General features: G+C 34.4%; 1 protein-coding gene across 1 annotated transcript; it reads right to left on the reverse strand.

Annotated features, from left to right (window-relative positions):
* Positions 1-697: 697 nt before the first annotated feature.
* On the reverse strand, positions 698-10,890 carry MS3_00010727 (uncharacterized protein; the record flags this gene model as incomplete). The annotated part of the gene is made up of 9 exons (XM_051219122.1): positions 698-708; positions 1,913-1,981; positions 3,167-3,226; positions 5,255-5,320; positions 7,300-7,356; positions 7,407-7,454; positions 9,139-9,204; positions 10,000-10,053; positions 10,788-10,890. The coding sequence occupies 9 exons, from the start codon at positions 10,888-10,890 to the stop codon at positions 698-700; spliced, it is 534 nt and encodes a 177-aa protein (XP_051067317.1).
* Between the last annotated feature and the right edge of the window lie 4,090 nt (positions 10,891-14,980).

The following is a 14,980-nucleotide window of genomic DNA, read 5'->3' on the forward strand; positions in this document are numbered from 1 at the left end:
CAGAATTTATCTCGCTCTGTCATTAGCCAAATGACAATGTAAAATGATCCAATACTAAAACTCCATCCTGAACTTTTCTATGCGGTAGTAAAGCACCAATCACAAGAGCCAATACTACTAAGCTTAAGCAGGTTTCCAAATTTAGAGCCATGTGATAATGATGTACAATAAGGCATTTTCTGTATAAGAGGTAGAAAATCATTAAGATCATCTTCCTTATTGACTAACTCAACTCGAATTGTCTTCTTTTATGAGGATGGAGTCATCGCAGGATAAGTTATATAATCAGCTCAAACTTCACGTAGACGTTTGTGCTGTAGATAACCCAGCTCAGTGGACAAAACTTTATCAAATTCATTCACCTGAGCTACAAATCTTCTACACCATCTTAAGTCTTTACATCATATTCCTTATTTTATTCTTGTCTCCATCAATCACTAATTCAATTCTCGTTGTAACTGAATGATGTCAAACAGCGAATTACGGACAAGTAATTTCAGTCAATATTACATTTTGTCGAACTGATTGTCTGATGAAGAACTCATAGGAGATACATGTTAAGATTTTATACTGTTAATATAAAAAGAGGAAAGCGTTTATTCGTTACTTTGACAGAAAATTACTGATTACAGATCATAGTTAAACTGGAAATCAATAAAGTACGGATCGTCATTTTGGAACTATAGTTCGATCAATTTCAATTATTACCTGGAATTTAATTGAGAATATTTGTGAGTAATTAGTAATATGATCAACCAGCAAATACACTTACATTCGGTATGAATGGTTGTACAAATATAAAACTTCTTAATCGACTCTGTTCAACATATATGGATTCATTTGATCAATCACGTCGTAGATCTCACCAAAAACTACCATATGTTTGAGTGTCAATTAGGAATTGAAAGCACTTGTTTGAATTGTCACTTCACTAGACTACATCTAAAACATCTATTTAAATAGACAATTCAGTTCAATAGGTATAGTGTATGTAATCTATTAAACTGATCTTTAGTAACATATAACACTATTTAACACCTCTCCATTGTCAAATCACAATAATTTAGTTGACATGCAACAACGGAAAACGTATTAAGTATTCATTGACAAGATCATTATTAGTAAGTCATTCGATCCGTTACTTACGTAGCATATCTATGATTTTCGAGATTAATTTATACTGATCTGAAATTTAAGTAAATGAGTGATCGTTAACGCTGACATCTATCTCATTATTGACAAAAATAAGAAATTACATCATTAGATATTTCCTGTTTATCTAACATAGATCTATTGTATACACATACGTTGAACTCCTTCATAAGTGTGCTTGTAGAAGAAATATTTAATTGAATAACTGAAGTTTATTTGATGCCCATCTAACTTTGGCTACCGAGTCAGTGAGACAAAATACAATTTCACAATGCACTCGTTGATCTTCTTAAGTTAAACTGTTTGACATATATGGTAGGTCAACTGTGTAATTAAGTTTAAACATGACTATGATTTCTTAGAGAACCAATAAACTGAATGCTAACACTTTGAAGTTACTTCCACTAACTACAATTAAAAACTGAATCGTTATTAGACATTATGTATTACGAGCAAAGATGGATAGTGGCTAGCAGTGGAATCCAGGACGCGCGTTTCGTCCTGTTTGGGACTCGTCAGCTGGATGTACCTGCATCTCAGAGTTGATGTTCACTCTGGGACTCGAACTCAGTACCGTTCGCTTCAAACGCCATTGCGTTATCCACTTAGCTACTGAGTCCTGATAGCCAGTTGCTTGTGCAATGGGTTGAAGTTTAATTCACTTGATATTGTTTCAGTTTATATATCACCATTGTCTAGTCACTTACAAATCACACAGTTACCTGATAAGTAAATGAAACATAATTCATATCTTGCTTACATAGATTGAAGTTAAACTGATAAATTTCATAGTATTTCATACTAATATAAACATTTATTTCTTCCAAATCTAAAAAGAAAACAAAAGAAAAGTAGAAAAGTTCCTTTCAGAGAAGCATCCATAAATCTTAGTTGTAAGCATTAAGCCAATAAAAACCATTGTATAACGAGATTGGATTATGGATATGATTTAAGTAACTGAACTGCAGAACATTATGATTTGTTCATCTCTTCCTCAAATTCTCAAATAACTATCAAAATTATAAGCAAAGATGGATAGTGGCTAGTAATGGAATTGAGGATGCGCGTTTCATTCTACTTTGAACTCGTCAGCTGGATGTACGTGCGTTTCAGAGTTAATGTTCACTCTGGGACTTGAACGTAGTACCGTTGGCTTCGGAAACCATCAGGCTGTTCACTCGACTACTATTCAGGACCTGTCAAAATTATTTTGATTATTTAGTCCATAAAAGAAAAATATTGATTTCACCATTGTCTTAGCTGACTAGACTTACATGACACCATGAAATGCTTGATTTCATAAGTGTCACATCTGATATTCATTTTGAATTACAATTTAACTCAAGATGATGGCATGTATCCTTTTATTTTACAAACGTTCTATATACAATTATTTCAATATGATTTTAGACAGGTTATGAGCTATTCCATGACTTTATTATTATAATTACCTTAGTTCATTGTATTGTGGTAAAACAATTAGATACTATAGAAAACGAGTATTTAGTCAAATAAAAATAATACTAAACATGAATTTTGTAAATTAATGTTTATATTGGCAACTATTATTATTTTAATAGTTGAGATCATGAGTTCATTGAAGCTCGATCACCACAGAAAACCTGGAAACAGCAGACGGCTGTCTCGTACTAGTATGGAACTCCTCAGCAGTGCGGATTCACGATCTCGCCTCGCGAGATTCGAACCCAGGACCTATCAGTCTCACAAATGAACGCTTAAGCTCTAGACCACTAAGCCGGCCGACATCCAACGATGTTAATGTCTAAGTTTAACTAATCCACGAAATTGAGCCACCGTCCACCACTGTCTTCAGTGAATTACTAACTCACAACGGACCCGGTTGAACTCCACTGGTTACTGCTTACAAGTTTTCTATGGTGGTCTAACTTCAATTGACTCATGATCTCAACTAATAAAATTACTATAATATCCACAAAACCCCTACTGATATTATCATTATTATCATCATAAAATATAATTTAAGTAAAGTTACCTGAGGTACTGTATCTTGTCAGCATTTGACATGTTTCTTCACTGTGATCAAACTTCCTTTCTAATTATTTGAAAAGGAGAAATAAAAAAGAGTATTCACTTTACCAATTCTTATATAAAACCTAATTGATTATTTCATTCATAATATATATTAATTATTAACATTTTTATAAGAATGGGGGTTTGTGGAGATTTTAGTAATTTTATAGTTGAATTCATGAGTCAATGAAAGCTAGATCATCATGGAAAACCTGGAATCACCGCACGGCCGATTCATCCTAATACTGGACTCCTCAGCAGTGCGCGTCCATGATCTTGCCCCTCGAGATTCGACTCCAGGACCTATCAGTATCTCACGTGAACGCTTAACCAATAGACCACTGAGCCGGACGGCATCCAACGGTGTTAATGTCTAACTTTAACTAATGCATGAAATTGAACGACACATCCACCATTATCTTCAGGGAGTTACTACCTCACAACGGACCCGGTTGAGCTCCACTGGTCACGAATCCAACCTTACTATTGATATCAATAATTGTTTTGGTTTATAGTAAATAAATTGATGACATTCATTCATTATTGCGAATGTCATCACGAATTTAGCGGGAACTACGAAATATTTGGTAATATATGTGATGTACTTATATTGCATAGGAACTATGCATATATCTGTAGACAATTATATGTAAATATTAATTTCATTCATTAATTGAATGTAATAAGAATTTCCATGTAATCGAACTTGAGCTATGGGTATTGGGTGTACTGTAAGCCTTATCATGCTGAAATTAGTATGAAAGTAGACATTTGCAATAGAGGTAAAAAAAATTATATATATAAGATTAAGTTACTTTATTGTAAGTATGCAAACGGTATTTGTGAAATAGTAACACCCAAAAACTGATTACAAAAACACTAATAAAGATAAAATAGATAGAGTCAACTGTAATTGTCAGATACAAATACAATTGTGAATAAAATGGTGTAATACCATCTACAGCGATCTGTGAAGTGTGAAACAAATGTAATTATTGAGAAGCAAATAACGTAGATCATGAATGGGAAAGCAGAAGGACCTGACAGCTAAAGTACCGTAGTTAAACACAGAAGCAACTACATAAATGCTTGACAATGTCTTTAGAAAGAGTTGAGAGGAAGAACAAGTACCAAGATACTAGAAAGATGGATACCGAAGAAAGTAGATTTCAGCAAGTGTGAGAACTACAGAGGTACCGTGCCACTATTAGTATCAAGAAAATTTTTAACAGATTGTTTTCTAACCACGTGAAAGATTCAGTAGACTCACAGCTTCCAGATCGACAGGTTGAATTCTGTAGAGATCGGTCGTACGTTGACTAAATCGTGACACCAGTTAAGCGGAACCCACTACTTTATATCAACTCCCTTCATTATGAGAAATCGTTAAACAACTTGTATAGGAGAATCTTATCTGTTGTTCTTAGACAAAACGGTGTACTTGAGAAGATTACAAAGAACTTTTGCAACGGATTACTTTCCATACTAACGTCATGCAAAAGTACTCACTTTCACCTGCTGGTTGAATATGTTGTTAGGACTACCACATCTTAGAGAAAGCAGGGAATACTATGCACAGTTTGAAAACAGCTAGACGATTTGGACTGCGCAGATAACCTATCTCTTTTGTCCCATATACAGCAATAAATGCAGGTGAAGACAGCTAATGTAGCAGGTAACACATTGTGAAAATCATCAAACTGGATCACAAAGTAAGCCTTAACTTGGATTCCTCAAGGTAGATAAAAGAATACATTATTTTGGTAACCGGAGGCTGATATCAAGAAACGAATAGCACTTGGAAGCAACTGGAATGAAGAGTTTGGGACGAAAATGGTTATAGACTACTGATTGACAGCCTATGCTCCACTTGGAGTTATAGGAGTAGGCAAGTAAGTGAGTGAGTAATTAAGTGAGCAAACGGGTAAGTGGGTTAGTAAGGCAGGAAAGAAGTAAATAACATGGATTGAATTCGATTAAAACATTTGAGGCATACAAACTACTGAGGTGTATGCCAATAAACTGCAGGTAATTCAAGATTTTGACTTACTCTTATAATGTACAGCAACTTCATTAAAACATATATTCAGTTTCGTTAAATCCAGATGGATTGTCGCTATGTGGAATTGAAAATATTGCAAAAATATCAACTTTTACGTCGCTGCAGAAATACAGCAATTCAATATATGTAGTACCAAGGGTTTGTGACTCCTTATGCTCAGTAATCAGAACCGAATTTGATCATTCACTATCGCCACATTTGCATTTTGATCAAAAGAAGTTAAAATTATACCCTAATATACTTGATATGGAGATACCGACGGAGTGCAGGACGTATTTCATTAACTTTTAGATACATCAGTCGGACTTACTTACTTCCAGTATTGATGTTCACTGTAGATTGTACAGTATAGGTTTGAATCTAAAATTACTGGGTTCAATCTTCAATGTTAACGTTAACATTGAGATCCGGATATACCCTACCGACAAGTTCGTGTTGTTGTTGTTGTGTTTCTTTTTTTGAAATTTATACAAAACGAGGTCTCGTATTCCCGTCTTTATATGCTTAACAATCGTTACAGTAAGTCAAGCTGACTCAAATAATAAAAGATTTGGAGTTATTAAGAACACTTACGATATTGAGCTTTTATAGCTTCTGCATAATTCATGAAAGCTACAAAACAACTCATTAAAAACATAAATGTAAACTATTGGGAATGTTTGTAAAGAAAAGAGATCTGATGTAATATTAAAAATTATAATAAACTTCAACTAATTATTTCTGTCATACGCAAGGACAATTGAAAGTAATGAGAATACACCTATAGGCTCCAAAATTTATAAATCAACTAACTCCTCATAGAAGAAATGTCAGAAAACTCTCATTCATAGAAACTATTTTATTTCAACTGACCATGTATATTGATCTGAATAAATCAAATAAATGTGCATTCTAAGCAAAGATGAATAGTGGCTAATAGTGGAATCCAAGACGCGCGTTTTGTCTTATTTGGGACTCATCAACTGGATTTACCTGCATCCCGGATTTCGTGTTCACTGAGGGACTCAAACCTGGTACAGTTCTCTTCAAATGCCATCGTATTATCCAATTAGATACTGATTTCTGATAGCCACTTACTTAAACAATGTGGTGAAGTTTCAATTGACTTGGTATTGTTTACTTGAATCTTCACATTGATGTTTAGGACTGCAATTGATCAATCTCTTATTGGCATATGTGGAAACCTTTACATATCTGGGCAGCATCATTGATGAACACTGTGGATCTGATGCAGATGTGAAGGCACGAATCGTCAAAGCAACAACAGCAGATCTACAACTGAAGAACATCTGGAACGCGAAACCAATGTCAACCAACAACAAAGCTAGAACTTCCAGTACAAATGTCAAAACATTTCTATTGTATGGAACGAAAAATTGCAGAAAGACGAAAGCCATCATCCACAAGATACAAGTGTTTGTTCATGGTTGTCCACGCAAAATGCTTCAGATCCGTTGGCCAGACACTATCAACAACAACCTACTATAGGAGAGAACAAACAAGATCCCAATGGAGGAAGAAATCAGGAAGAAGTGCTGAAAGTGGATAGAACACACATTGAAGAAAGCACCCAACTGCGTCACAAGACAAGCCCTCACGTGGAATGCTGAGGGCCAAAGAAGGAGAGGAAGACCAAAGAACACATTACATCGAGAAATGGAGACAGACATGAGGAGAATGAACAAAAATTGGATAGAAGTAGAAAGGAAGGCGGAGGACAGAGTGGGTTGAAGACTTCTGATCGGCAGCCGATGCCTCATTTGGAGTAACAGGCTTAAGTAAGTGAGTAAGCATACTGTGTGTATTGCCTCGATATTTCTAAACAAAGATAAACTATATGATGCCGAATTAGCATTCTCAGTCATGCTCTAGTCATTATTAAGAACGAATAAAATTCTTAGATATTGAACTTCATCCACTTTCCCTTATGAAATTGATTTGTAGGTTAATAGATTTGAAAATCAACATGGAACGCTTAAACAATGAAATGTTGCATCAATATCAAATAATTGAATGTGACTAATTTCTCTTACCGGACATAGAAATAAGAGCTGCATCAGCAGCCTCACGTTTACTTTTGCAGTTGATATCTAGAATCATTAGTGTAATTAAAACATTGAATTGTTTCCTTTCCACATACATTCGTTTATTTCCCAAACTTCATCGAGACTTTCTTTGGTTAATTCATCTGAAATGTACACACGAAAATTTAGGGGGAACTTGTTTATCATTATATTATGTAACATGGAGAAGATTTGTAGCTCAGGTGAATGATTTTGATGGAGTTTTGTTCTTTGAGTTGGATGGTTTGGTCGTAGATCTTTCGTCATTCTTCTGAACGACATCATAAGCAGTAACTCCTACCGAATCATCCAGCTCAGAGAACAAAACTCTACGAAAATTATGTAACGTACATTGCAATACTCAAATTATCAAGTGTCCATATTATTTATCGAATCTATTTGTAATCAGATAAGAGGTTTTCTTATAAAATAAATGATAACTGATAGGTGTGCTCAAGTTACAGTGACAGACAATATCGAAATGAGAAAGAGTAACACGAATATATGGAATCTGATCATCTGAAATAAAAATGATAATGTAGATGAACTTCTTCTAGTATTCAGACGATGTATAGCTCCATCAAACAAACATATAATGCGTGAGCTCAGAATTTTCAACGCCAATTACACTCTGCTCCAGTCATTTAATGTGACAATACTGGGAAGTTGAATAACTCCGCCTATAGCTCTTCTAGAGTTACGGCCGGTTCCAAGCCCAGGTAAAGGGGGAGAGTTGGGTATGGGTTTAGCGAGCCCATCCCGTAGAAAACTAACTCGCTAAAAAATCGTTAACCAGAAGTAAGGGAATCTGAATGAAAGTGATCTGATTATGGAATTATCATGTTAATTATTTACTATCTATACAATTCAGAAAACTGATACATGAGAAACGATTGGAATTTCTCTAGATTTTAGCATTTGCATTGTCTTCATACTGGAACTTTTGATGCTTAAATCATCACAATGGAAATGGTTATAGAGAGAGTATTGACATGGTCAAACATCAAGGCTGAGGTTTTGTAAACCACGAAACTTTGACACTGATATTCCTATTTAAGACTGTCATCAATACCTAATTATGTATGTTAATCATTTGTACTTAATTCAATTAAAGTTTCACAACTTATCGTGATTCAAGTCACTGTGAAAAAATCAACAAGTACCATCAAAGAGGTTCAAACAAACAATCTTGATATTTCCTCTTTCATGTCAATAACATTATTTATATTATAAATATGACAATGAAACAAAAATAGTTTAAACAAAGAAAGCTGAATGTGATAGCATTAATTTGACTTCACAGTTACTGACATTGGTAAGTGCTTATGGATTAGAATGTAGGGCCAGTGAAATGTCACTGAGTCCTAACCAAGTCATTCATCGATCAAGTCACTAAATATCGAACAGTTCACTGATTCTCGTCAAGTTCAAAGACAACCAACGGGCATCAATTAACCGCATTCCATGGACTGGTCCATGCGGTGGTGGTTTCAATATCTTCCTTGTGCCTACTCTTACTGATATATTTCTGTAACAACGTCCTTTATGTTATAAGGTCTTCAAAGCATTCATAGTACCTTGATAGGAAAAAAGGGTAATAATCCACGTTAGGTGTCGACAGTGAGGTGTGACTTAGACCCCCAGTCATTCGACACAGGTCATCTACGTTAGTGATCTACACGAACTAGCTTCATTAGTTGAACAACTGGAAATAATGAATACAAACAATCATTCATTGTGTAAAATTTGATTTGACTATACATTTACGAGCATAAAACATTGAAATGCACAACTACAAAACGAAATTACTTTTAAGTTTTGTTATTTCTTCATTGTAGTAGCCAATTTCTCCTGAACCATAATTCAGTAAATAACCTATTTAAACAAATATATCATATTAATCAAACAAATTTTATGGATTATCAGTATAGGGTTCAGGAGACCATTACGTTTTTGATTAGGATCATGAACTGATTGATGTTAGACTGCCATTGAAAACCCAGAAGCACTTCACAGCCGTTTCGTCCGATTGTGGGACTCCTCGACAGTGAGCATCCAAGATCGCGCGCGCGGGATTTGAATTCTAGACCACTGAGCTGGCTGGCATGCGACGGTGTTAATCTTTAACTTCAACCAATCCACGAAATTGCGCGACCATCTTCCATTGTCTTGAGGTAGATACCTATCTCTACCCGACACAGATTAGCTCCGCTGGTCACGGCTTCCCCCACGAAGCTAGTCACTAGTGAGCACATGGTCGCTCAACGGTGTAGAAGTCAGGCGTTCGCGCGCGAGACTGAATTTTCTCAGCTCGAATCCCGCGAGCGGGATCGTGGATGCGCACTGATGAGAAGTACCACAATAGAAAGAAACGGTCGTGCAGTGCTTCTCGTTTTTCAATGGTGACCTAACATCAATCGGTTCATGATCTCAATCAAAAAAATTTTTATTGATGTCTGTATGTTATAGACTATTATGCACATCATACCAAACAATTAGTCTACTAACATTATTTTACAAACAATATGATACACATATCAAATTCAAAGTAATGAACACAAACGGGTGAACAAAGATTTTCTTTATTCATATAGTATGCAATACTGTATGTAGTCTGAATACGTTTGATAGTATAATAAATAGACTGTAAATATCAAAACTGTTACTTACGTTTAATGACAACAAGTTCAGCTTCAGCTTTCTTCAGATATTCCGAACTTATATCTGTAAAGAAGAAATAGTATTTGTTTCAACAATTTTCATTAATTTTTCTATGTTGATCTTCACATTCAAGTGAATTGATTCTGATTACTTACAAGATATTAATTTTTGGTGGAGTTTTGTTCTCTGAGCTGGATGGTTTGGTCATGGGGCTTTCATCGTTCTTCTGAACGACATCATCAGCATAAACTTCAGATAGAAGTGAAGTGTTCGAATTGCACCATATGTGTTTCACAGCTTGTTCTGTACACCTTGATGTTGATTGGTTCTTCTTGACCTTAAATTTATCATTGTTTACTTCTTTGTTTTGGTTGTGTCTCCCATTCAGCTCAGAGAACAAAACTCTACCAAAATCATCCACCTGAGCTACAAATCTTCTCCACCATCTCAAGATATTAATGTCAATGCACTGAAATGAAAATTATTCATAAGAAATCTGTTGGAATGGATTGTCGGTCTCATTGAAGTTCATGATCATTCGATTCACAAACATTTCATATGGTTTGATTAACAATGTCAATTATGTTAAATTACTACTGAGATAACCCTTGGAAACTGATATTTCAAAAAGAAGATTAGTGATTAAATATTATCAAAGTACTCAACTCAAGTAAAAGTTTCGACTTAATCAATGGTGTGATCGATCTTTGTCAAATGTTTGAGTTCTCCTATTGAATTGAAGTGGTATACTTTTGTTTAAATTCCATCTCAATACTATTCAAAAACTAATGACAAACCAGACAAGTTCAACAATCCACATGAATAATGATCAGCTTTAAATATCATTGATGATGATGATGATGTTGGTGGTGTTCTGATTCTATTTCTACACCGGATCATATGTCATAATGAGAGGAAGTGCATTTGCAAAGGGTAGTTTAAATAAACTTGTTAACTCACCAGTCTGTATGGATATGTGAAATAGGTGAATAAGTAGGATGGCTTGAAACAAAACTGAATAATACATGTTGATTGAATCTGATGGATTTCTTCTCTTCCTTCTTGTTATGTCCTAGTGAAGATTGAATTATGAGTAACTTCTGAGATCTATTAATGGACTAATATTTTCCATATATTTTTACGGTATAAATATTCAGTAATTAGATTATGTATTTCTGTATTTTCCTTATTATGATAAGCTTCATTTTGACCTATAATTTATTATCATACGATTTACTGTTCTTACGTTACATTCAGTTTATTGATTACAGTCTCCCACGTTCACAACTACTTTTTGGCTTGATCTTGTATAAATATGTGTGGTGTAATGCGACCTGTTTGGTTAGTATATAAACCAAGTATGTCTGAAATAAATGCATCGCATAATAGAAGCCGTTATTGGCATTGTGAACTTGACTTTCAGAGCTAGGCAAACAAAATTCCAATAAAGGCTCTACGCTGCTCATATCAGTCGTATGTCATTGATTTGGCACAGTGCATAAATTGAATAAGTTTTATTTCAATTGGCGAATAAATCACATAATAACTAATCGGGTTTGAAGTCACAATAAAAAGAAAGTACACAACACTTCTATAATCACTTTGTCTTCGTCTTTCCCTTCTTATATCCTCTTAAATGATGGATGGAGGTGAATGCCAAATACAAATTAAAAGATGAAAATAATGAATTATGTGTTGAAAGCATTCAGCAATAAAATATAATCTCATACATTGAATACCTTCTTTCATAAGCAAACATCCCATTAAATTTATGCTTAAATACTAAAGTGAATATTCTATTTTGGAAAGAATGTTGTCATTCTTTTATAAACTGAACTGATAAATAATGAAGTATAATAGAAATATATTTTTTGAGGAGAGAAGAAAAGTGAAATCAAGTCATCCTAATGATTAGTTGCTTGTCATACTACTACTACTACAACTATTACTACCACAAACACTACCACTACCACTGCTACAAATACTAATACTACTACTAATAATAATAATATAAAAAGTATATATAATACAACCTTGTGAATACTGTATGTTGTTTATTTACCTGATAAGATTAATAAAGAGGAAGAATATATGTTTGTAAAATCTCAGCGAAGGGATTTGAAGTAAATTGAACGTTTCACCTGGCAATCTGATCCAAGCTTTTTCAAGGAAATATAATCAAATAACAAAATTATCGAATATAAATAGGTACCATGATTCTTCGGTTTACTGTATACTGAATAAGTCATCCAATCAACGTGAACAACGTTTAAAGTAGGTATTTACATTAGTGTGTAAGAGACATATGGTATGAAACGAAAAGTGTTAAGATAACGGCATGAATAAAATGAAGACAAAAGAATGACCTAGAATGAAAAAGTTTGTGATATCGAGGCATACGCACAATATTTACATATGCCAATAACAGACTAATCAATTGCAGTCTTAAACCTCAATGAGAAGATACAAGCTAAACAATACCAAGTGAATTCAAAAGAATGAATTTTAAAGAGGAAGAATGTATTTTTAATTGAAAGTTTATGTTATTTTAATGTTCCAGTTAATTGTTTAACATATTCAGATAATATCAGAAGGGGTTTTAGTGAATATTATTGTAATTGGAATAGTTGAGATCATGAGTCAATTGAAGCTAGATCACCATGGAAAACCTGGAAGCACTGGACGGCCGTTTCGTCCTATTGTGGGACTCCTCAGTGGCAGTGCGCATCCACGATCCCACCTCGTGAGGTTCAAACGCAGTCTCACCCGTCTATTTTGAACCAATCCACGAAATCGAGTGACACATCCACCATTGTCATCAGTGATTTACTATCTCAAAACAGACCCGATTAAACTCCACTGGTGACTGTTTTTCACTAGAACTCCAGGAAACACCTCTTGAAGCCAGTCACCAGTGAGCATGTGTTGATTAATATCAGAACGGGTCCAGATAAGATATCTGATTAGAACCGTTGAATGTAATTTCTGTTATTCAGTTAATACAAGATAGATCAAATGGAATAAGGTTTATTGAAGCCTTAACCATACGAAAATTCAAACTCACTTTATGTATTCAAAAAACAGTTTGTTCTCACCTTAAACCTACCCTGGTAACATTAGGTTATTATTCAGAGTGATGAAGTTCCAAATTGTTTTCACATTATTTCTTTATTATCCTTGTCTCCCTCTTACCCTCCATTTCTAGTCTAGTTGACCTTTTATTTCTTATATATATATATGTTCTTAACAAGTATATTATGAATGATCAGACTGTTCGAAATGTAATGCACTAATGTATCCACATAGTTCTGATAATCATCGTCTTCTTACTACACTATTGAAATTTATCAAAGGGACTAATCGTTTTGGATTGATTACTTGTAAACGAATAGGAATTTGATTCTCTTATTATTTGGATAGTAAGTTACGAGTAGATCAATCGACCAAGCTTCAATAACAGACGAGAGCAAAATTTAAACTTAACACTGTAATAATTCTTTCTTATTACAAACCAGCTATTTCTATTGCTTAGTACTCTTGGATACCAATTCACTCAACAAGTCCCTAAAAAAGAACATGGTTGAACAGGAAACAAATTATATTCCAAATAACAACGGTAGATGAAAATAAGAGGCACGTGACGAAAGTCGAGTTCCTTCTGAAGTCACGAGCCTCATTCCTCTTCTGACAACCTGAGTAACCATTCATTTAAATACATGGAATGTTTGTACAATATGGGAGAATGTTTCAGAAAATGATATCATCGTAAACGAAATTCTCTTCATTGAATCTTCTTCATTCTTTTAATGAATCAATCAACTACTTCCGTTTTCTCAATTATATCTTTTGTTGTATTCAATATGAATTGAAATATTTAGAAAGAACTATGTGAAATTTCATGCCACAATGTATTTATGTGAGAAATATGGTTTACAATGCTTCAATAAAGGTCATATATTTCTGTAATCTTCAATATTGATAATGTGATTTATCAAAATGAATCTGTTAATTAACAAGCGGTTAATATTTTCAAAATCTGTATGTTAAGCATTCTGATTTCTATCTACATTCAAATGAAAGTTGTACTTAGCTGAGAAATTCTATGGTTGCACAAAATATCTATCCATATATTTTTTGGTTATTATTTGTTGCACTTCTGAGGATTTCCATACTAGGACGAAACAGCTGTTGAGTGCTTTCAGGTTTTCAATGGTAGTCTAAAATTCATCCATTAATAATATCAATTTAAAATCCAAATTTTTCCACAACCCTATACTGATATTTGGAATTAGTTTGATGTCTGAAATATCGTCAAAGTTAAAATAATTTACTTACTTACGCTTGTTACTTCCGATGCCGCTGACAAGCATTCTCCAACTCACTCTGTCCTACTTCGGTTTGGGCACCCGGGCAGTATCACAGCCCTCACATATACCAAATGAGATTTGTGTGGCGCATATGTATTTGGTGCCTCCTTGTACCAATATCTATGTGTTAAAATAAATAAATAATAACTCTGTCCTGCGCCTTCCTTTCCAGTTCTAATCAGTTCTTGTTCATTCTTTTCATGTCTGTCTCCGTTTCTTGGCGTCATGTGTTCATTGGTCTTTCCCTTCTTCTTTGACCCTCAGCATTCCGTGTGAGGGCTTGCCTTGTGACACAGTTGGGTGCTTTCTTCAGTGTGTGTTCTACCCACTTTCAGCACTGCTTCCTGATTCCTTCCGCCACTGGAATCTGGTATGTCCTCTTCCACAGTAGGTTGTTGCTGATAGTGTCTGGCCAACAGATCCGAAGACGCAGTTTACAAGCCTTCAATTCCAATGTACACATATTTAAAGTTCCATGCATGAATACATATAGCTCCCAGTTGTTTAAAATATTTGAGAATAGTTAGCTATGTAGAAAATCAAAGATAAATGTCTTGCTAAAATATATTAACGTTTTTACAATCAGACAAGTTGCTACCAAATGCTCTGGTACGGCCGAGAGT

This window comes from Schistosoma haematobium, chromosome 2 (assembly GCF_000699445.3).
Source record: "Schistosoma haematobium chromosome 2, whole genome shotgun sequence".
NCBI classification, from domain to species: Eukaryota; Metazoa; Platyhelminthes; class Trematoda; order Strigeidida; family Schistosomatidae; genus Schistosoma; species Schistosoma haematobium.